The 21,893-nt window shown below is 39.0% G+C and overlaps 1 protein-coding gene and 1 non-coding gene across 6 annotated transcripts in view; both read left to right on the top strand.

Annotated features, from left to right (window-relative positions):
- FMNL2 (formin like 2) overlaps positions 1 to 21,893 on the top strand; it is a 332,616-nt gene that overhangs the window by 183,917 nt on the left and 126,806 nt on the right. For all 5 annotated transcript variants that reach the window (NM_001206821.1, XM_010802031.3, XM_005202499.5 and 2 more), the window contains 1 exon segment: positions 4,615 to 4,698. In NM_001206821.1, coding sequence (NP_001193750.1) covers positions 4,615 to 4,698 — 84 coding nt within the window.
- On the top strand, positions 18,330 to 18,412 carry MIR2285S (microRNA mir-2285s). Its single transcript, NR_130622.1, has one exon. It is a non-coding gene; the product is annotated as a microRNA mir-2285s (primary transcript).

The raw sequence follows: 21,893 nt of genomic DNA, 5'->3' as shown, positions 1-21,893 counted from the left end.
CCAGGCCTCCTTGTTCTCTATCTCCCAGAGTTTGCCAAACTCACATCCATTGAGTCGATGAAGTCATCCAACCATCTCATCCTCTGTTGTCCCCTTCTCTTCCTGCCCTCAATTTCCCCCAGCATCAGGGTCTTTTCTAATGAGTGGACTCTTCACATCAGATTCCTCAGAAAACAGCTTGGGCTCTCAGGAGTTACCTGCACAAACGTTTAGCTTGGATTCCCAAGGCCTGCCCTATACAGCTCAAAAGGAATGAATGCATTCTCAGAAAGTCTAAGGGCAGTTCTTGCCAGCTAATCACAACATCCCTGAACTTTAACCAGGCCTCTGTGGAGGGTCTGATTTTAAATGGAGCTGCTTCCTCACAGTCCTTATAGATTTATTAAGCTGGGTAATGTATACCTGAACTGCTCAGAGGCTTGACCTGGTTAAAGGTTGATTTTAAATGCTTGGTGAATGATTACCGAGTGTGTGTTTTTATGTGTGGGTGCTGATGATAACTAGTTCTCAGGTTCAGAAAGACTTAGGACTCTTCTCATTCAGAAAGATGCAGACCTTTCTTCTGACCTTCAGAACTATACATCTACCTGACTGCTTGAGTGTTTTCTTGGATGTTTCTTAGCTATCATATACCTAACCAGTTAGGGCCATTTAGAGATCTTATTCTTCACCGCCTCCTCCAGATCCATGCCACCTTTGCAGCGTGCCCCTCTTAAACAGACCACCGTTCACCTAGTGACTCAAGGTAGAAACCAGGTGTTAACACTCAACATTCTCCCTCAGCCCTTAAGTCTATCCAGTCAGTTTCACATACTATTTCTGACACCTATCCACCTGCTTCAGTCGAGATCTCACCTGCCTTGTCCCAGCCTACTGGCATTCATTCGAACTACTGCCCTGGCTGCTGCCGTTCATTTGAACTACTCTCAACTGGTTCCCCTGATTCCATTTGTGCTGTTTCTAATCAGTTGTCCATAAAGCACCCATGATAATCTTTGTAAAACATAACCTGATTATGTCATCTCATGCTTACAAGCCTTCACTGGTTTCTCATTGTACTGTAGAGCAAAGGAAAAGTATTGACTCCAGTCCTACATGGCTGGACATGGCCCAACCTTGACTCACCTCTCCCACTTTATCTTTCCCTCATTTCCTCTCTTGTTTTCTCTCCAGCCATGTTGACTCACTTTCAGCTTTGATATATCCAGCTGTTCCTTACCTTAGCATCTTTCCCCTGTTTTCTCTGCCCAGAACACTGCCATCCACTCTTTACCTGACTCACCTTTTCTCATTTCTGGAACTTAACCTTAATTGTTATCTTTTCCTTAGGAAGTCTTTCCAGATGTTGTTGTTGTTCAGTCACTCAGTCATGTCTGTCTCTTTGCGACCCCATGGACTTCAGCATGCCAGGCTTCCCTGTCCTTCAGTATCTCCAGGAGTTTGCTCAAACTCATGCCCATTGAGTCCATGATGCCATCCAACCATCTCATCCTCTGTCGTCCCCTTCTCATCGTGCCTTCATTCTTTCCCAGCACCAGGGTCCTTCCCATGAATCAGCTCTTTGCATCAGGTGGCCAAAGAATTCAGCTTCAGCATCAGTCCTTCCAATGAAAATTCAGGGTTGATTTCCTTTAGGATGGACTGGTTTGATCTCCTTTCTGTCCATGGTATTCTTAGGAGTCTTTTTTAGCACCACAGTTTGAAGACATCAATTCTTTGGCTCTCAGCCTTTTTTATGGTACAGGTCTCACATCCGTACATGATGACTAGAAAAACCATAGCTTTTCCATGCTCTCTGTCCGTGGAATTCTTCAGGCAAGAATTGCCTTCTGCAGGGGATCTTCCCAACCCAGGGATCAAACCCAGGTCTCCTGCATTGCAGGCAGATTCTTGACCATCTGAGCCACCAGGGAAGCCCTCTTTGCAGATAGTTCAGTCTATAAGTTGCCTTCTGATAATCTCTAACAGGACTTCTCAGAGTTTGAGAAGATTAGTTTGTTTCACCTTCATCTCATTGGAATATGATGCCCCATGGAGGCTCTATCTGTTAGGGTCCCCACTGTGCTGTGGAGCACAGTGCTTGTGCTAGGGTGGTGCTTCCTAAACATTTGAATGAAGGACTGTTTTATTAAAAGAAAAGTTGATCCAGAAAGGATTATCTTGGCTTTCTCTTTGCAGTAACAACAGGGCCTGCATCTAATTTCCGTATCACTATTTGCATACTGCTTCTGCGTGATTGTCTTGTGGAGTACTAACAGAAAGTCAGTTATTTGCCATTCTACTTTGATGCCCGCCCCCCCCCCCGAAAAAAAAAAGCCTGGCATTTTTACTATTTGTCCTTGGAGTCCAATAGACTAAGTTTAGGTCCTGTTTTCTTCTGTAAAGAAGTCTAACCTTGAGTAAGCACTCCTAGGCCTGTTTTCTCATTTGTAAAATTGGGGAAGTTATATCTATCCCATGGGCTTGTTACGAAGATGAAATTATGCATACAGAGTGCCCATACAGTGCTCGGCACCTTGTAGGAGTTTAGGTATTCATTGTGTTACCGCTTTGTATCACGAGAGGTTAATAAAGACTCGGGGGAAAAAACTCATTAATCTCCCTTCTAATCTTATTGTTCATATTTAATGCACAGCCAGGGGTACTAACATGAGGGTCAAAATCAGTTTAAGAGGAAATAATCTATCTCTTGGGTGCAAATAAGCAATTATGGGCTGGTTATTTAATGATCAATAATGTTGGGCTCCCTCAGAAAGACACGTATGGAATTCTCCTTTGCTTTATGTCAGGGGTGGTTGTTGAGTATTATAAAAGTGTAATTGCCAATAAATACAAGTAGTTATTTTCTGTTTTACTTGAAGTAGATATTCCATAGAGATAGGCCATATGAAAATATTTTTCCCATTTTAGATATTTTTATGGAGAAACCTTGGTAGTATCATTGAAAACTCTGGAGTCTAAAGATTTTCTAATAATGTTGTAAGCTTTGGGGTTATTAAAAAATTAATATTCTGAAAAAGGTTATTAGACTCAAATTGATAAGTGGTACATATCTACTACCTCCTTATGCACATTAGTCTGGATACTAGATTGAGCTTTGGGGAAAATGCTTCAGTTGTATCAGTCAAAATCATCAAAGGTTAATTGTCTGCTATTAAGTCAGAATAACTCACCCACCCTTGGCTCTATTAAATTTGTTTTCCTGGATGACATGAGACAATAATAGTGGCAAGGGGAACCATTTCTCTGTAAGTCCAAGTCCTCCAGAGAGCTAGGGATTTGAACATTATAAGTTCAAGACCTCTACATTTGTCTACTCAAATATTGACCCAGGCAAGGGGCTATATTATTTATTATGAGCCAGATATGATTTAGAGTGTTGATACAAGGGATTAGATGGGACAGTTAATATATGAAATTAGTTGAATATTTGGCTCAGTTGTTTAAAGCATGGGAGCTTTAGGGAGACCAGGGGAAAAGGTAGGAATTTCTTCTGGGGCTCTCTCTTTCTGACATGCTCCATGCCCAAGTATCTTGAAATCACATCAGACCCAAGACAAGTATCTTGAAAATGTATATGATTGGTTATTTGGGACATTGACTAATGTGTATGTATCTGAATGTGTCCTTAGTTGCTCAGTCGTGTCCATGTCTTTGCGGACCCCATGGACTGCAGCCCGCTAGGTTCCTCTGTCCATGGGGATTCTCCAGGCAAGAATACTAGAGTGAGTAGCTGTGCCGTCCTCTAGTGGATCTTCCCAACCCAGGGATCAAACCCAGGTCTCCTGCATTGCAGGCAGATTCTTTACTGACTGAGCCACCAGGGAAGCCCTAGGAAAATTACCATCAACACTATAGAAAGTGTGCTCTATTAATGGAGGAGGGTTTCATGAAGTCTGATGTCTGGACATCTTTTAGCTCATGATCCATTTCTCACTGCAAACCCCATTTCTCAGCTAAATTGAAAGTAGAGGTTACTGATATTAACCTATGTCATGAAGGAGTGCTGTCCTCTCACAGAGGGGACAAAAACTGGTTGCATTGTTTTTTTCTCTTCTTTCATCTGTTCCCTTACTCATAGTCTATCAAAGCGAGTCAAAGTTGATGTTATTGATGTTATCTATCAATGGTTCTGTTCGTTGAGTTTTCTTTTAGTGTTTTCTGTTCTGTGTCTGGTGGGGCTGTAGTACTTCAAAAGGAATTGGGAGCAAATTTTGATAAGGATATAACAAAATCAAGTTCCCACTGTTCAAAATGGAAGACTCTTATCCCTGGAAAAGAAAATTGGGACAGTACCTTCTCAATAACCTCTGGTGCTTTGTTGAGAAGACTGGGAGCCGACTATTAAGTGAAGAAGTAATTACTTTTGCTGAAATGCAAATCTGTAGTTCAGAGCAGATCACCCCAGTGTCCCAACATAGGACTTCAGAGCCTGTCTCCTCCCATTCAAGCAATTTGATATTTAAATGACGTGTATAGGGTGTTTCTATTTCATCAAATGCTAGGAGTTGAAGTCATTAAAGAACCATAGTAGTATTCTTTGGCCTGCCCATGAGTGGCCTGTTATTCTTGTTGTGAGATGTGACATATTTCTTTCTTTTTTTTTTCTTACAGAATGCTATGAACCTACCCCCTGACAAAGCCAGGTTGCTGCGGCAGTATGACAATGAGAAAAAGTGGGAACTGATCTGTGATCAGGTAAGAAACTCTGATGCTTTTTGAACACATAGAGAAGAGAACCAGATTTATACCCTAAATATATCAGACTTTTTCCAAGAGATACTTGGATTTCTGTTTTGTGATTTGCCTTCCTGTTTCTCATGACCAAAGAAAAAGTTAGAAAAAGACATTTTAGTCTTGCATTATCTTAATTCTCGATTTTTAAATGATTTTCATGTAAAATTTCTGATAAATCTGGTCAAGTGGTCAAATCAAATGTAGCTGATCTGTTTTTCTGTTTATCTTGCATAGCAGTTTATGCTTCTTGAATAATTCAGGTTCTCTAATTTAGATGGCTTTTCTTTTCATGTGTGTTGATACATATTGATGCCAGAAGGTGAATTGTTTATAAAGAGATGTTACTTAGGCTGATAAAAAAATTATTTCATATTTTGGCAAATCTCCAGCAGGTGTTTTTATCATTAATTCATAACAAATTTATACTCTTCAGAGGGATATAAAATAAAAAGGGAAATTCTCCATTTTCTTTCTCTCTACCCTCCAAATTCTGCATTTTAGAGGTCCACTGGTAAGACTGAAGTATCTCCGTCTAGTTTGTTTTTGTTTTTTAGAAACAATATGTGAATACCCACGAATACTCTTCTGTATCTTGATATTTTCATCAGTATACATGTCCTTACCACATTCTTTTTAAATGTTACATAATATTCTGCTGTAATTGGTAGTAATTTTGGGGGTACTTCACTCCTGGGCTAGGTACCAGCTAGTTATTTCAAGTCTAGAAGGCTTACCCTCTAAAGTTAGACTGTGTATATTATGTATTAGCTCTTTGACTTTGTGCCACGAATGTCTTCAGGGGGTAGTGCCCCTCTCTGCAACCCCTGCCACCCTGGAAATTCCTGGGAGTGTTGTAATTCCTAACTCAGCTCCCTTGGGTCTCTGCTGTGGGACAGATTGTGGGGAGCAGAGGCATTTTCTGTTCCTCAAAGGTAGAGGGTCCATGTTCCCTAAGGAATAGATGTCTGCAGTTCTCATGGAGCGTCTTGAAGCACCCATTGTGTGTTGTTTCACTTTAGCTCCTGAACTAAAAAAGGATGAGGACGCCATCTTCTCTTCTCCATGCTATATTGAGCCCTACGAGTAGATAGAGGCTGAAGAGAAAGCTTATTGCCTAGGATCATGAGGCAAAAGAATAAAATTTTACAGATACAATCTTCTTCCTTAAGACTTAACTTTCAATAAACATTACCTAAGTCTATTATTGCCAGGAAAAATGATTGCCAGGAAATATGCTAGTGAACAAATAGTATAGTGATAATTAATATAAAGGAAAGGTAACCACACAAATGAGAGAGATCCAAGGCAGGGGGTTAGAAATCCTGGGTATGATAGGAAGCCTAGAGCACAGGCAAAGGAAGGTTGTCTGGGGAGGTGGTTTCTGTCTCCAGCGTACCGGAAAGGAAAGCCTGTTGGTGACGGACGTTTCTAATACCTGTGCTCCTCTCAGTCCGTAAGTAGCTTCATAGAGTTGGTGGTGAGGTCTGGTGGGGATCTTGAGACAGGGGAGTAACAAGTCACTTATCTTAATGTTTCTGAGTTTCAAGTTCTCCAAGTTCAGGTTGTTATTTCCCTTCAATGTTAATATGCCAGGGTGTGGATGATTGAGCTACTTTATCCGTTCCTCTCTGGTGGTCAGTCTCACACATGCTGACAGCTGCAAACGGAAGTGGCTCTGTCAGTTGTGAAGTGGCATATGTGATTTGTTAAAAATAGTGAAATGATCACAAGTATTACTGCCACTAACCAACATTTAGTAAGCAGATTTTCTTCATAAGAGTTTTGTGTTAAATCTTGAAAGCAGTCATACTCATTAGTATCTCCATTTGACATACAGGGAAACTGAAACTTAGAGATTAAATCATTGCCAAAGGTCACATGGCTGTTATGTGGTAAAGGGGTGTACAAGTCTGACCCTGGAGAATATGCGCATTCTGGGGGCTGTTCCCTTAACCACTAGCTCTTTACTTCCTTCCTTATAATGTGCTAAAGTGTGTGAATGGTATACTAAAAATAAATGTAAAAATACATGTTATCTCTATTTCTCCAATTTGCATTCTGGTATGCTTTTCTGACAGCAAGAGGAAGCTGGGAGTTGTAAGACAGGCACTGAGCCACCATTATGGTGAACTTTCATTTTTGGTTAACTGTTGGTTATTGTGGGAATTATGGCCAGCAGAAAACTGGACTTCCTGTCACATGTAGGTAACCCATTAGTATGTCACATACATGAATTCTGTTTCTTCTATGTATGTTTGTGAGGTGAAGGATAAAAACCATGAGTTTAGAGCATTCATAATGTAGTATTTATATGGCAAATATAATGCGTTGGTATTTGTTGACTATCTGTTATTGACAGAATTTATGTCATATGTATTTATGGTACCTATCTATATCTGTCAATGGTACCTAATCTGATAGACACTCAAAATACATTTGCTTTTGTGATTTCATTTATATGAAATCTCCAGAATAGAAAAACTCACTGAGACAGAAAGTAGATTAATGGTTGCCATAGCCTGGGAGTGGGGGATAGGCAGTAACTGCTAATGTGTGCTGGTTCCTTTTTAGTGTGACAAAACTCACAGCAAATTACATAGTGTTGGGAATTACATAGTGTGATGATTGCATGGTCTTGTGAATATATTAAGATTATACACTTTAAAAGTGTGAATTTTATGATATGTGAATCACGCCTCAAAAGAGACATTTGCTTAAAGCAACCAGAGATAGGGAAAAAAGAGGTGTGGAAAACTCAAGAGAAATAACTAAATGGGTGGATTTTCTTTGGATCCTAATCTGAACAAACCAACTGTAAAAAGACTTAGAGAAAATTTGGGATATTTGACTTGTGACTCCAAAGTAATTATGAGATGATTCCAAGAAATTATCATTGACTTTGTTGGGCTTTGGCATTGGATTAAATAAGGATCCGTCTTTATTTTTAAAAAATGGTGTACTAATATAGGGGTGAAATTATATGACTAAGACTTTTCTATAAAAAACTTCATCAAAAAAATGGTGTGTAAAGGAAATTTGGGAAAATCTTTAGTTGAATCTTGGTGGAATATGTTAGATTATAGTATAATCTCAACTTTTGTGAATTTTTGAACATGTATAATACAACATTTAAAAACAAAGATATTTGCTATTTTAATGATCTTCATTTTTTCCCATCATCTGTAAAATGTAGTTAATACTAACATTCTTAAACTATTTTGAAGATTGGAGGTATGTATATAAAGTACATAGACTAACCCTGGACATATAGTAAGTGCTTCATAAATGGTATGGCTGCTTTTGCTGCTGCTGAGCAGCCCAGGTATTAAGTATTGGACCCATGATTATTTTTAGTGTCAATTTGTCTTCAAAAAATTCAGGAAAATTTACTGTGTTGAATCAGTCCTCATGTTCTACAAGTATACGATTTAAACACATGGCAGATGATGCAGTCAGGAAAAGCCATAGCTATAGATTTTCAGTCCAAGAAAATATCAAGGTGAACTTCTGTTTTGTGAAGTCTTAAAACAATGACCATGGTGTTTTATCATTGCTGCCTGATGCACAAGCCATTCTCTGGACCCTGAGGCTTTGTGCAGAATAGCATACTAAATACAAATGATAGTTTTATTTCTTTTAAAGCAAATAATGAAGATATATTATCTGTTATTTTAAAATACATGTTATAGGCAAGGTGTGAAAAGTGAAATTGGATATTAAAGAAATTTAATTCTGAAAGGAAGAATGTGAACATGAGTGTTGGAGGACCTAGGGAGAGGTTACTTCAGGTTTTAGTCCTATGAAAAATTATTACGTGGACACTGTGAGTCATGGAACTGGTCATGTTTCTCCTTTTTTACCCTTGGCTGCCAGAATGCTCAGAGCTAGGTTTGTGGTCAGCTCTCACCCAGCATACAGTATCTTGGTGGGCTGTGTTCTATTTGCCAGTCTTATCTCATGGCTTCATCAAATTTTTCCTGCCCCCGTTTTTCCTCCACACTGATTTCCTCACTTACAAAAAATATTGTATGAAGCTGTAAAGTTTGATAAACTTTCTTTTTGAACAGGATGAACATAAAACATATCCAATTATTGCTGAATAAAAATTATGTTGTCACGGATAATAACTTTAAAATTTTCTATCTCCTGTGGGCATTGTGCAGATCTACTGTTTTCCTTTAGGAAGTGTATACAGAGGGTCAGAATAAATGTCTTATCGTGATTCAGCTTCGAATTCCATTGAATACAATTCACCATTTTGTTGGAATCATCAATTTTTTCATACTTTCAGGTGGTTGCAACAGGCTGTCACTTATATTATAAGTCTTTGGATAGTTCTCTTCCACCAAGAGGCTTCCCTGGTAGCTCAGCTGGTAAAGAATCAGCTTGCAAGGTAGAAGACCCCAGTTTGATTCCTGGGTCGGGAAGATCCCCTGAGAAGGGATAGGCTACCCACTCCAGTATTCTTGGGCTTCCCTGGTGGCTCAGACGGTAAAGAATCCTCCTGCAATGCTGGAGACCCGAGTTCATTCCCTAGGTTGGGAAGACCCTCTGGAGGAGGGCATGGCAACCAACTCCAGTATTCCTGCCTGGAGAATCCCAATGGACAGAGGAACCTGTCAGGCTACATACAGTCCATGGGGTCACAAAGAGTCAGACATGACTGAGCAACTAAACACAGCTTCCACCAAGAGCGACTAAAAACACGGCTTCCACCTATTCAAGGGAATGGGCCATGTTTATTGGTACATCTCCACCACCTGGCTTAGTGCTTACTGAAAGTGTGTTGAATGAAAGAGAGAATAGCTAAATAATGTTTGGGGGACAGTGGACAAGAAAGAAGAGAAGGCAGGAGGAAGAAGGTAGAAACGGCAGCTTGGAAGTATAGATTTGCTGTTTCTTTATCCTTTTCGCCTTCCTCTACCTGTTCATGTAATTTGCTTGTGATAAGTGAAACTAAACTTCATTGCTTAATTCTGGAAACTTTAGTAAAGAGGGCAAGGTGCCTGATGTATATAAGGAGGAGTTTATATGGGCATGTCTGTGATGAAGCTCTATCTCCGCCTCCCATGGTCAACTGAAAATCCAGTTCTCTGGCTGGTTTCAGGAGCAAAGAGAGTAAATCTCAAAGAGTTTTCAACAGTAACAGTATTTCAGCAGTATCCATTAGTCCTTTCCTAGAATTACTGCATAAATGTGAAGATGACCTGAACTTAACCAACATCACCTAGGTCTCAGAGGTTAGAAATGGGAAAACCATATAACTCTGGTCTGAGTGGGAAGATACAAGCTGAGAAAAGAGAGGCTTTTCTTTTGGATTTTGGATGGTGGTAGGTGAATGCCAGAGAAGTTATTTCTGTGCTGTAGTCAGCAGGCAGAGGACTCAGTGAGGGCAATGAGCTAGTTTTATTATAGCCTGAGATGACAATGTGAGAGTAAAAAGCTGGACATGTTGAGTTCTTGTGGCAACTGCACACAAAACTACAAGCTGTGTAGCAGTAAGAGATCTTTCTCATTGGTCTTTTTACCTGGACAGAGAGGGAAAGCCCTTGCTCATGCTCCTGTGCTTCCTAACCACAGACCCTCTGCTCCCTAAACACAGACCTTGTGCTCCCTAAACTCAGATCGTATGCTGTACTGGTTGGCTTTGGGGTCTTGACTATTTCCCACGCTTGAAGGGTGGAGGCTGCACATACGGACCTTAGAGATCTGGATGAACTTAAGACTTTAAGATTATTATATGTGGAAGGGTTGTTAGAAGTCATTTATTTTAAGCCACTCTTTAAATATTTCTACTAGAAAAGTTACATGCTTGTCAAAGAAAAGAAAATTTAACTGTACTGGATCATATGAAGTAAAGCAGAAGTCCGTTTGCCTTTCCTTTCTGTTCACCTAACTTACTTTATAGTTGATGAAGTGGAGGCTCAAAAATATAAATGACATGGCCAGTGCCAAGGGCACTCTGGCTACTTAGACAAGAACACCAATTCCAAGCTCCAGTCATGAGCCTTTTTAGTTATTAGGGACCTGGAAATAATACATTAAAACAAACATTGTGGTGGGTAAGGGGCTATCACCAAGGCTTCATTCTTTGGCTTCTCAGGCGATACTGGTGTAGAAGGGGCATGATCTATAGAACTTAGTGGTGGTGGTGGACTTGGTTCATAAATTTCCTCTGCTGGGTAAGTGGAAGTGGTCAGTCAAAAATTCAGGACCTTGCAGATGACTAATACTGATGGGTATAGATTCCGTGAATGTATATAATCCTGTCTCCAAAATGTTAGCAGTACCACACCTGAGCTGGGTTAGAAAGCTTTCCTGTGACTTTGCTGGAGGCCACACAATTTTGTTTTTTTGTGGGGGGCGAGGAAGGGAGAGTTGATTTGGCACAGCTCTACCTTGCCCCCTAATGGCTGGCTCTTGCTTGGCATTATAACCTAGCAAGAGACAGGGGTCTTTCCTTACTTTGCTTGTATAGAATGATATGGGAGAAGGAGATTAAAAACAAAAACAAAAAAGGGGAGAGTGAAGAAGTGGCAGGAAATCATACCCACTTAGACTCAGCTTCCTGTGTTTAGCACTTCAGGGAGATTAGATTGCAGCTCTCCAGGCTTGGCATGTGTCCTGGTCAGGAATGGGGAAGGTCCTTCCTCCCACTCAGCAGCTGCTGAGCCAGGCCAATGGCTCTAAGGTGCTCCAGTGTGCTAAGATACTCTACTGCACAAAGGTACTCGAGTGTACTCAGATACGCCAGTATGGTGAGAGTAATTTTCCCTTTTAAAAAATAAGTTTATTTATTTTTAATTGGAGGATAATTGCTTTATAACGTTGTGTTGGTCCCTGCCATACATCAGCGTGAATCAGCCCTAAGTATACATAGGCCCCCTCCTTCTTGAACCTACCTCCCTCCAACCTCACATCCCACCCCACCCCCAGGTTGTCACAGAGCACCAGATTTGAGCTCCCTGCATCATACAGCAAATTCCCATTGGCTGTCTATTTTACATAGGGTAATGGACATGTTTCAGTGCTACTCTCCCAATTCATCACATCCTCTCTCTCCCCCACTGTGTCCACAATCCGCTCACCACATCTGCATCTCCATTGCTGCATTGCATCTAGGTTCATCAGTGCCCTCTCTCTAGATTCCATATATATGTGTTAGGTAGCTTTTTTTTTTTTTTTTTTAATTGGAGGCTAATTACAATATTGTCGTGGTTTTTGCCATGCATTGACATGAATCAGTCACGGGTGTACATGTGTTCCCCCATCCCAAACCTTCCTCCCATCTCCCTCCCCATCCCATCCCTCTGGGTCATCCCAGTGCACTGGTTTTGAGTGCCCTGTTTCATGCATGGAACTTGGACTGGTCATCTGTTTCACCTATGGTAATGTACATGTTTCAATGCTATTCTCTCAAGTCATCCCACCCTCGCTTTCTCCCACGGAGTCCAAAAGTCTGTTCTTTACATCTGTGTCTCTTTTGCTGTCTTGCACATAGGATCATCGTTACCATCTTTCTAAATTCCATATGTATGCATTAATGTACTGTGTTGGTGTTTTTCTTTCTGACTTACTTCACTCTGTATAATAGGCTCCAGTTTCATCCACATCATTAGAACTGACTCAAATGTGTTCTTTTTAACAGCTGAATTCTGCTGTGTATATGTACCACAACTTTCTTATCCATTCGTCTGCTGGTGGACATATAGGTTTCTTCCATGTCCTAGCTATTGTAAACAGTACTGCAGTGAACATTGGGTTACACTTGCCTCTTTCAATTCTGGTTTCCTTGATGTGTATGCCCAGCAACAGGATTGCTGGGTCATATGGCAGTTTTGTTTCCAGTTTTTTAAGGAACATCCACATTGTTCTCCATAGTGGTTGTACTAGTTTGCATTCCCACCAAGAGTGTAAGAGGGTTCCCTTTTCTCTGCACCCTCTCCAGCATTTACTGTTTGTAGACTTTTTGATGACAACCATTTTGACCAATGTGAGATGGTACCTCATTGTGGTTTTGATTTGCATTTCTCTGATAATGAATGATGTTGAGCATCTTTTCATGTGTGTCTTAGCCATCTGTATGTTTTCTTTGGAGAAATGTCTGTTTAGTTCTTTGGCCCATTTTTTGATTGGGTCATTTATTTTTCTGGTATTGAGCTGCTTATATATTTTGGAGATTAATTCTTTGGCAGTTGTTTCATTTGCTATTATTTTCTCCCATTCAAAAGGCTGTCTTTTCTTGTCTTGCTTATAGTTTCCTTCATTGTGCAAAAGCTTTTAAATTTAATTAAGTCCCATTTATTTTTGCTTTTATTTTCATTACTCTGGGAGGTGGGTCATAGAGGATCTAGCTGTGATTTACGTCAGAGAGTAATCTATGTTTTCCTCTAGGAATTTTATAGTATCTGGTCTTGCATTTAGATCTTTAATCCATTTTGAGTTTATTTTTGTGTATGGTGTTAGAAAGTGTTCTAGTTTTATTCTTTTACAGCTGATTGACCAGTTTTCCCAGCACTACTTGTTAAAGAGATTGTCTTTTCTCCATTGTATATTTTTGCCTCCTTTGTCAAAGATAAGGTGTCCATAGGTGGATGGATTCATCTCTGGGCTTTCTATTTTGTTCCATTGATCTATATTTCTGTCTTTGTGCCAGTACCATGCTGATGACTGTAGCTTTGTAGTATAGTATGAAGTCAGGCAGGTATATTCCTCTAGTTTCATTCTTCTTTCTCAAGATTGCTTTGGCTATTCGAGGTTTTTTTGTGTTTCCATACAGGTTGTGAAATTATTTGTTCTAGTTCTGTGAAAAATACCGTTGGTAGCTTGATAGGGATTGCATTGAATCTATAGATTGCTTTGGGTAGTATACTCATTTTCACTATATTGATTCTTCCGATCCATGAACATGGTATATTTCGCCATCTATTTGTATCATCTTTGATTTCTTTCATCAGTGTTTTATAACTTTCTATATATAGGTCTTTTGTTTCTTTAGGTAAATTTATTTCTAAGTATTTTATTCTTTTCATTGCAATGGGATTGTTTCCTTAATTTCTCTTTCTGTTTTCTCATTGTTAGTGTATAGGAATGCAAGGGATTTCTATGTATTAATTTTATATCTTGCAGCTTTACCATGCTCTCTTGTCTTTTTTAACACAACTGATCCTTACCATTTGAATGTATTTAATCATTAAGAATATAATTCTTTGTAAACCCTTCACTTAATTTCTAGTACTATTTATTTTGAAATACAAGGAAGTTACTTACTGGATAACTTATTAAGCCACTTTGCCACTAGAGTCAAATTTCCTAAAATATTGAAGAGCATACATATATCTTTTTTTTTTTTTTTTTTCAACTATTCGTGTTTCTGTGAGCCAGTTAGAGCTCTTCTGTGCTAGGTAAGCAAATATTACTGGATACCAGTAAATGATTTCTTGTGGATCATCAGATTCCAGATCATGAGGGTTTGTCTTTGGAGCCCCAGGGGAATTAAATGAGGAGTGATGAGAAAGGGTGGGAAGGATGGGTTGTAGCCTGCTTCAGTGGCAGCTGCCAGGTTAGTCATTGGAACAGCATATGGATGACAGAGGATGAGATGGTTGGATGGCATCACTGAATCAACAGACATGAGTTTGAGCAAACTCTTGGAGACAATGAAAGACAAGGAAGTCTGGTGTGCTGCAGTCCATGGGGTCACAAAGAGTTGGACATGACTTAGTGACTGAACAACAGTAGATAGCATACTTAGTGGAATAGAAGCTGAGGGAAAAGATAGTGGGGCAGCCACAGTCTTCCCCTTGCTCTGTTCCCTCTCTTCTTGCTCCAAGACTCTAGGTTTAATCTGCCTTAAACCTCCATCCCCAAGTTCCAGGCTTTGATTCTGTATTTAGTACCACTCACTTCATTGAGGCTTTCAGCTGTCTCCTCAGCAGACAGCCATCTCCTCTGCCTCTCCCCCTTGATTCCTCTGGCTCGCTGACATTATTACTGTATTTAATGTTATTTGGTGTTAAATTGTTTGAATTTCTACTATATTTCCCAAATCCTGTGATGTGTTGAAATGCTGTTTATTTCAAAATCATTCTAGGTTTTGGGATCTGTTTCATTCATTTTAAAGTCTGTCTTTCAAAAAAAAAAAAAAAAATAAAGTCTGTCTTTCAAACCCTTAATATTTTTCTTTTACCGTTTTGGTTGTTTGGTCTTGCTCTTCTGTGTAATCCTCGTTTTGACTATGCATTAGTTGGATTTTTTGTTTGATTTTTTTTTCTAGTTTACCTTAAAAATTCACTGTACATCTTATAAAAATGAGAATTTTCTCTTGTATACAAATAAAGTCATCACAATTAAAATGAATAAGTAATTTCTTAATAGCATCTACTGCCCAATTCATATTTCACAGTTTTCTTAATATTCTTCCCACCTGGTTTTGTTCAAATGAAAATCTAGTCCAGAATCAGGCACACATTGCATCTAGTGGTTATGTTCTTTGTTTCTTTCAATCTAGAACAGAGTTTTATTCATGATGCTCATATAGTAAAGTGACCAGGTAAGCCATTTTGTAGAAGGTTTTGTTTCCTGCATTTACCTGGTTGATGAGGTGTCTGAGCTCCTGAATTTCCTGTTAACTAGAAGTTAGTTGTAAAGATATGGTAGATTGGTGCTGAACATCTTTTGACTGGAATATGAGACAAATAATGTATCTCACCATTAGATAATAAAGGTCAAAGAAGCAGATGAAAACCTAATTTCTCTGTTGTATGTTTTCTCCTCATGCAGAAAGGAATCTGTGGGCTGTTATTTTGGCATCACATGTCCATCTTGTTACCTGTCAGCCTTGAACCTCATGAGTTTTAAAATCAATTACCAATTTTTGGCTGAATCAGTTGCATTAAGAGTTGTAGGAAGGCTCTGTAACAACCTGGAGGGGTGGGAGGGAAGGTTCAAAAGGGAGGAGACATATGTATACCTATGGTTAATTCATGTTGATGTATTGCAGAAACCAGTACAGTATGTAAAGCAATTATCCTTCAATTAAAAATAAATAAATTTAAGAAAAAAATTTTTTAAAAAAAGACTTGCAAGAAGAAAGCTCTGAGTTTTTAAAATTTTATTTCCCTTCAACATTAAGCTAGCACCTAGTGTTTGATCTGGTATTCATTTACCCTGGAATATAATGATCCCTGTAATTCTTTCCCTCAATCGTCATTTCTCACAGTAAATCATTAGTTTGATACCTCAAAAGGTGACAAATGAGTTCTCTTTGGCTTCCTTTTATGAATAGCATTGTGAAGCCATGGATTTTCATAGTCAGTGTATTTCAGTCATTAGGGCTTGTTGAGGTCCTTTAATGGACCAGAACCTGGTGGTCTGGAGTCGACTGATAAGAAAGTAAAGGAGAGACAAAAAGGCTGATATTCCTTGGTTTACGCAGAAAGCCAATAAAGCCCCTGCACGGGGCTTGCTCTGTTCACGAAGGCCTCAGACTCCCTCTCAATGGGGTGAAGGTGCAGAGCACCTTCTCGAGAGGGTCTTAGAAACCTGGGCAGGAAAGTGAACTCAGAGAGCTTCTGCGCTCCAGGGGATAAACCTGAAAAAGAGAGGGAGAGAGAGAGAGAAAGAAAGAGAAAGAAAGACATGGGGACCAGAGCTCTGATGGAGCAAAGGTGTTTTAATCAACATGGTGTGGGCATATATACTGTCTTACAAAGTAGTTATTCTCAGCAAAGATAAAGATTAAAATTCCAGACTTACAAAACATAGGCAATCCATATTGAGGAGAGAGATTTGTAAACAATCACTTTTACTGTATGGTTCATAAAAAGGAAGAGGGTACTTATCACCATATAGAAAAACTAATGAAGGAAATACCTGGATTCCTCAGTCCTGGGAGAGGCTTGCCTCTCCTCTTAATTCCTGAATATTCAGGAATTAATAAGGAGCTGAGAATTCCTGACAGATCCAAAACAGCACACAGGAAGCGTCCTGTTAAATGCTTCCTGACAAGGGCTTTTTTTTTTTTTTGAGGCTCACGTTAACAGCACTTTAACATTTGAGGAGAACTTCATGCTGGCTCCTCTGTCCTTTTGACATGACCCTATTAATGCTTTAAGCTGGCTTTATGGTGCAAAAGTCATTTCTTAGGAATAACTTGTACTTTCCTTGCACTAGACCTAGAATAAGACATTTCTCCAAGGAGCCCTATTATTTTGCCGGGGGGCGTGGTATTAGAAGTTGTCATATTATTAAGTTGTCACAGCTGCTGGGTGAATTTGCTTCTCAGTTTAAGTATCTAGACCTTGAAAATGTATGTCTAAACATTGTAAGTTCATACTGGTATTTTCCAAATTAATTTTTATAAATTTACTTATTTTTTATTTTATAATTATCATTTTCTCATTGAAGTATTTGATTCCTAACATCAATAATTTGTCTTCCTATAATATTAAAAATTTCAAAATAACAATCAATATCATTACTAAAATATTACTAAAATTACTAAGTGAAGGCTATTTTTTTTTTTTTGTACTTTTGTATCCTCAGAATGCATCCTATTAACAATGTCCCATGTACTATGATTTAAAAGTATCAGCACTTGCTGTTGATACCTTTTCTGTTATTAACTTCCAGTATAAGTTAGAGTAATGCTAGTTAACACACAGATGCTGTGTTAGATTCCTAGGACTTCTATCACAAATGACTATAAACTCCATGGCTTAAAACTACAGAGTGTTTTATCACAGATCTTGGAGACCCAAGAAGTCTGGAACCAAGCTGTCTGCTGGGCCATGCTCCCTCCAAGGCTCTAGCGGAGAACCCTTCCTCTCTCTTCCAGCTTCCAGTGCTTGGCTTGTGGCTGTGTAACTCCAGTCTCTTCGCATGGCCTTTTCAAACTCTTCTCCTCGTGTCTGTTTCTTCTCTTCTGTCTCTTATAAGGACACTTAGCACTGGATTTGAGCCTACCTGCATCCTCCAGGGTGATCTCAACTCAAAATCCTTAACTTCATTGTATCCACAAAGACCCTTTTCCTAAATATAGTCACATTCACTGGTTTTCCCAGTTAGGATATGGACATGACATAGGGGTTGGGGATACCATTGGACCCACTATGTAGATACCCAAGACACTTAATGATTTACATAACAAGCTTGTCTTTCACATAACAATCCAATTTAGTACTGTTGATCATGGGGTGTTAAATTCTACATTATTAATCAGGGACCCAGGTAAGGCTGTTTTCAACATAAAGTTTCAGCTTTGCAATCAAAAGATGAAAATGAGGCGCACACCTGGGGAGTTTTTTGGACCAGGCAGTGGCAAGTGTTGTTGTTCAGTCATGTCCTACTCTTTGTGACCCTAGTAAACAGCTAGTCTCTGCTATGATTACCAATTTTGATAGTCTGATAGTTTAATTCATTTTAGATTGTAATCAACTTAATTTTTTTTAATGTATTCATTAGTTTATCCATTGAGTACACATTTAGTTGTACAGGTGAGGGTAAGAATAGAGTGAGAGAGGATATGAGTCTGAGTTCTCTCAAAACAGATGACCTCATATTTGGAGTTGGAAAGAACTCTAAATGGTTAATATTTGGTTGGCCAAAAAGTTCATTTGGGTTTTTCTGTAAGATGTTATGGAAAGACCCAAGTGAACTCTTTGGCCGACTGAATAGTATAATACCAGTGTATTATGAGGTCCAGTAGGGGACCAGGCCAGGCATGATTGGCTTTGGGACATGCATTTTTGCCAAATTAAAAAAAAGAATTGTCTCTGGGTTGAGATTTTAAAGGGACTGTCCTTTTCTTGAAGTCTCCAAACTAGAGGAAATGTTATTGAGTTAGTTGCTCTTAAAAAGAAGACACCTTTCTTTCAGTTTCCCTCCAGAAAGCAAAGTTTCTCTTCCATTATGACTTACTCCAGGCCTCCGATTTCTTGATTCTGAAACACTGGAGAACTGTCAGAGAAGTAGATGCCAGCTCTTTGTATAGTGAGCTTTCTAATGTTTAATATCTCTGGAGTCATGGAAAATTAAGCCTGAACCTAGAAGCCAGTTTACATCTTCCCTCATCCAGAGGTGCCCTTTGTTATACAATTTTTATAGTGAGAAAAGACGCTGGCCTATCCCACAGGGATCGAGAGAGGAACAGAAAATGGGGAGAAGGTCAGCTAAACAAGAAGGGGAGATTATTTCTTTTTAAAGGAATCCTTTTTGGCAGCTTGATGTGAATGCTTTCTCAGAAGTGCTATTCGGCATGAGCAGCCAGAGCAAGAGGCCTGGGGCTCAGTTTGATGTGAAGAGTTTATATTTTGCCAAATGAACGTGAACATCACATTGCTTGCCTTCCTGCCTGTGAATACAAGTGGAATTACAAGCCCCCCTAACCACTCCCCACCTTCCCGCACCTTAAAACAACTAAATTGCCTGAGCTGACTCAGACAACTTGGTTATGCTGTTTGAAGAAAGCTTTATTGTATAAGCACCTTTTGTAAACTTGGGGATACTATTACAGGAAAGGAAGACTCAGAGAGTCAATTTAAATGTATATGAGCTACACTGAGCTTGACCTCTGATACTGTCTTTTAGGAGGTAATTTATTTATTAAGGTGTATTAGCCAAGAATTTCAACCAGATAGTACAAATACTATTTTACATTATTTTAAGCCTTGGATATCTAGCTCGTCACCTTTGCTGTGGAAGGTTGTTTTTGTTTAATTTTCATGAAAAAGATAAGTCAAATGACTTTTGGGAAGTTATCCAGCAAGTGGTTGAGCTGATACTAAAAAAATACTGAAAATTTTTATGTTCTGAGAAGCACCATAATGGTTTGGAAAAGTTTTTTGAAAAAACTGCCAGTGGATGACCTGGATCACCATGTGATTGTGGCTGTTTTCATCAATCCATTCATTGTTAAGTGATTTATTGAGTACACACTGTGAAGAGTGATGAGCTGGGTGCTGTGACATTAGTGGTTCAGAAAACACAGTGCTGAATCTTTCAAAAGAAGAGCTTGAGGAAAGAATAAGATATCATCTTAAACATAAATAATGAAAAGATTGTTTCTCCAATGGCTTAGCAGTTAAAGAATCCGCCTGCAATGCAAGAGACTCTAGTTCAATCCCTGGGTTGGATTGGAAAGATCCCCTGGAGGAGGAAATGGCAACCCACTCCAGTATTCTTGCCCGGAAAATTCCGTGGATAGAGGAGCCTGGCGGGCTACAGTCCATGGGGTTGCAAGAATTGGATGGGACTAAGTACATACAAGCACAATGAAAAAGGTTTAATTTATTTCTTTTACATTTATTTATTTAGGCTGCATTGGGTCTTAGTTGCAGCACATGGGCTCAGTTGCTCTGCAGCATGTGGGATCTTAGTTCACAGGCCAATGATCAAACCCACGTCCACTGCGTTGTAAGGTAGATTCTTAACCATTGGACCACTAGGGAAGTCCCAAGACTAAATTGAAAACAGAGCTTTCAGTCCCATATTCTCTCCTACTTATCTGTAGCATTCACTGTAGATCTTGATGAACTTTAAATTACATGTTTTAAAAGAAGTTATTTTCTGAAGTCACTGAGGAAATTGAGGTATCTGTTGTCTTTATCCCTGCCATAGTAGTAAAACAGCATTTTAATTTTACTTAAATAGCAAAAATAGGAATTGTTTTTTTTTAAGTAAGTTTATCTATTTTTTAATTGAAGGATAATTGCTTTACAGAATTTTGTTTTCTGTCAAACCTCAACATGAATCAGCCATAGGTTTAAGGAATTGGTTTTGATTTCCAGTTAGACTGTAGATGTTGTGGGTTCAAAGAGATAGAAGGAAAGTGAATTAGAAATGTGGTTTGGGTTTATACATACAGCTGTATGTAGGGGAAGAGATTGTGTATATTCTGTATCAACATGATAGATGTTAGCTATGGACCAGACCATGGTTTTACAGCATCTTCAGGTGCTAGAAATACCATCATTGTGCTGAGATTTGTTACCTCTTCACAAAAACTTTGATCCAATGGCTTGACTAGGCTATTGATGTATGGGCTCATAGTTTCACATACAATGTTCCAAGTCCATCTAATATCCTATGAAATAAACACCCGTAATAGATGCGTTATTGTATTAATATATCTCTGTCATAGCTAGCAAATGTTTTCATCGATGACCAATTTCAAAGGAGCCGCTTCCACGTCTCTCTTTAGCCTGTCCTTGTCAGGCACTGCCTGAGAGCCTGATTTAATGACTAATTTTGACCATGTGGATCACAGATTGAAGCTATCTGAACCTTGTGATCTGAAGATTAAAAGAAGGGCTTATTAGAAAGAAGTGAGTATGTGTGTGTTTATTATGTTAAATAGGAAATTGTGGAATATCTAAAAAGAAATCATAAAAGTCCCAACTGGAGCTTAGTTTTAAGATTTAGGTTTTCAGGTTGGTAGCACATGTTACTTTTGTTTTTATGTTTTAAAAGATGAATATATGTCTAGGAAATAAGGATGTGTGTTGGGTTGCTGCAAACCATGGCAGATTGAATAAGGATGGTGGATAAAGCAAATCTCATGAAATGTCAGTGAAGATAAAGTAATAATTTGAGGAATGCAGGTACATTCAGACCTTGATGGAAACAGCTGTGACACAATTCCCAGAATTTATTTTTTTTAAGTAGAATTATGAATGACTTATGTAAATATTTTGGGAATTGTAAATCTAAGAGATCTGTATGACCCCCTTGGAGTGCATTATTTATTACAAAAGTATTAATTGGCAAAGTTGACTATTTAGCTTGTAGATTTCTTTTTAATTATGGCAAGTGAGACCAACAAAATATCAAGACCAGCTTTTAGAAAGAGCTATGCTCAGTAACTGGAGAAGGAAATGGCAACCCACTCCAGTGTTCTTGCCTGGAGAATCACAGGGACAGGGGAGCCTGGTGGGCTGCTGTCTATGGGGTCGCACAGAGTCGGACACGACTGAAGCAACTTAGCAGCAGCAGCATGCTCAGTAACAAAGTAAATAAATTATTAAATAAATTACTTTGAGCTACTGTTTTTTAATCATCTTCACTGAGGTATAATTTATATACAACAAAGTTTACCAGTTGTGCTTTCCAAAGTGGCTGGACCATTTTGCATTCCCACCAGCTGTGTCATAGAGTCC

This window comes from Bos taurus, chromosome 2 (assembly GCF_002263795.3).
Source record: "Bos taurus isolate L1 Dominette 01449 registration number 42190680 breed Hereford chromosome 2, ARS-UCD2.0, whole genome shotgun sequence".
NCBI classification, from domain to species: Eukaryota; Metazoa; Chordata; class Mammalia; order Artiodactyla; family Bovidae; genus Bos; species Bos taurus.
The sequence above is the reverse complement of the archived record's forward strand: the minus strand, read 5'-3'. Positions and strand labels throughout refer to the sequence as shown.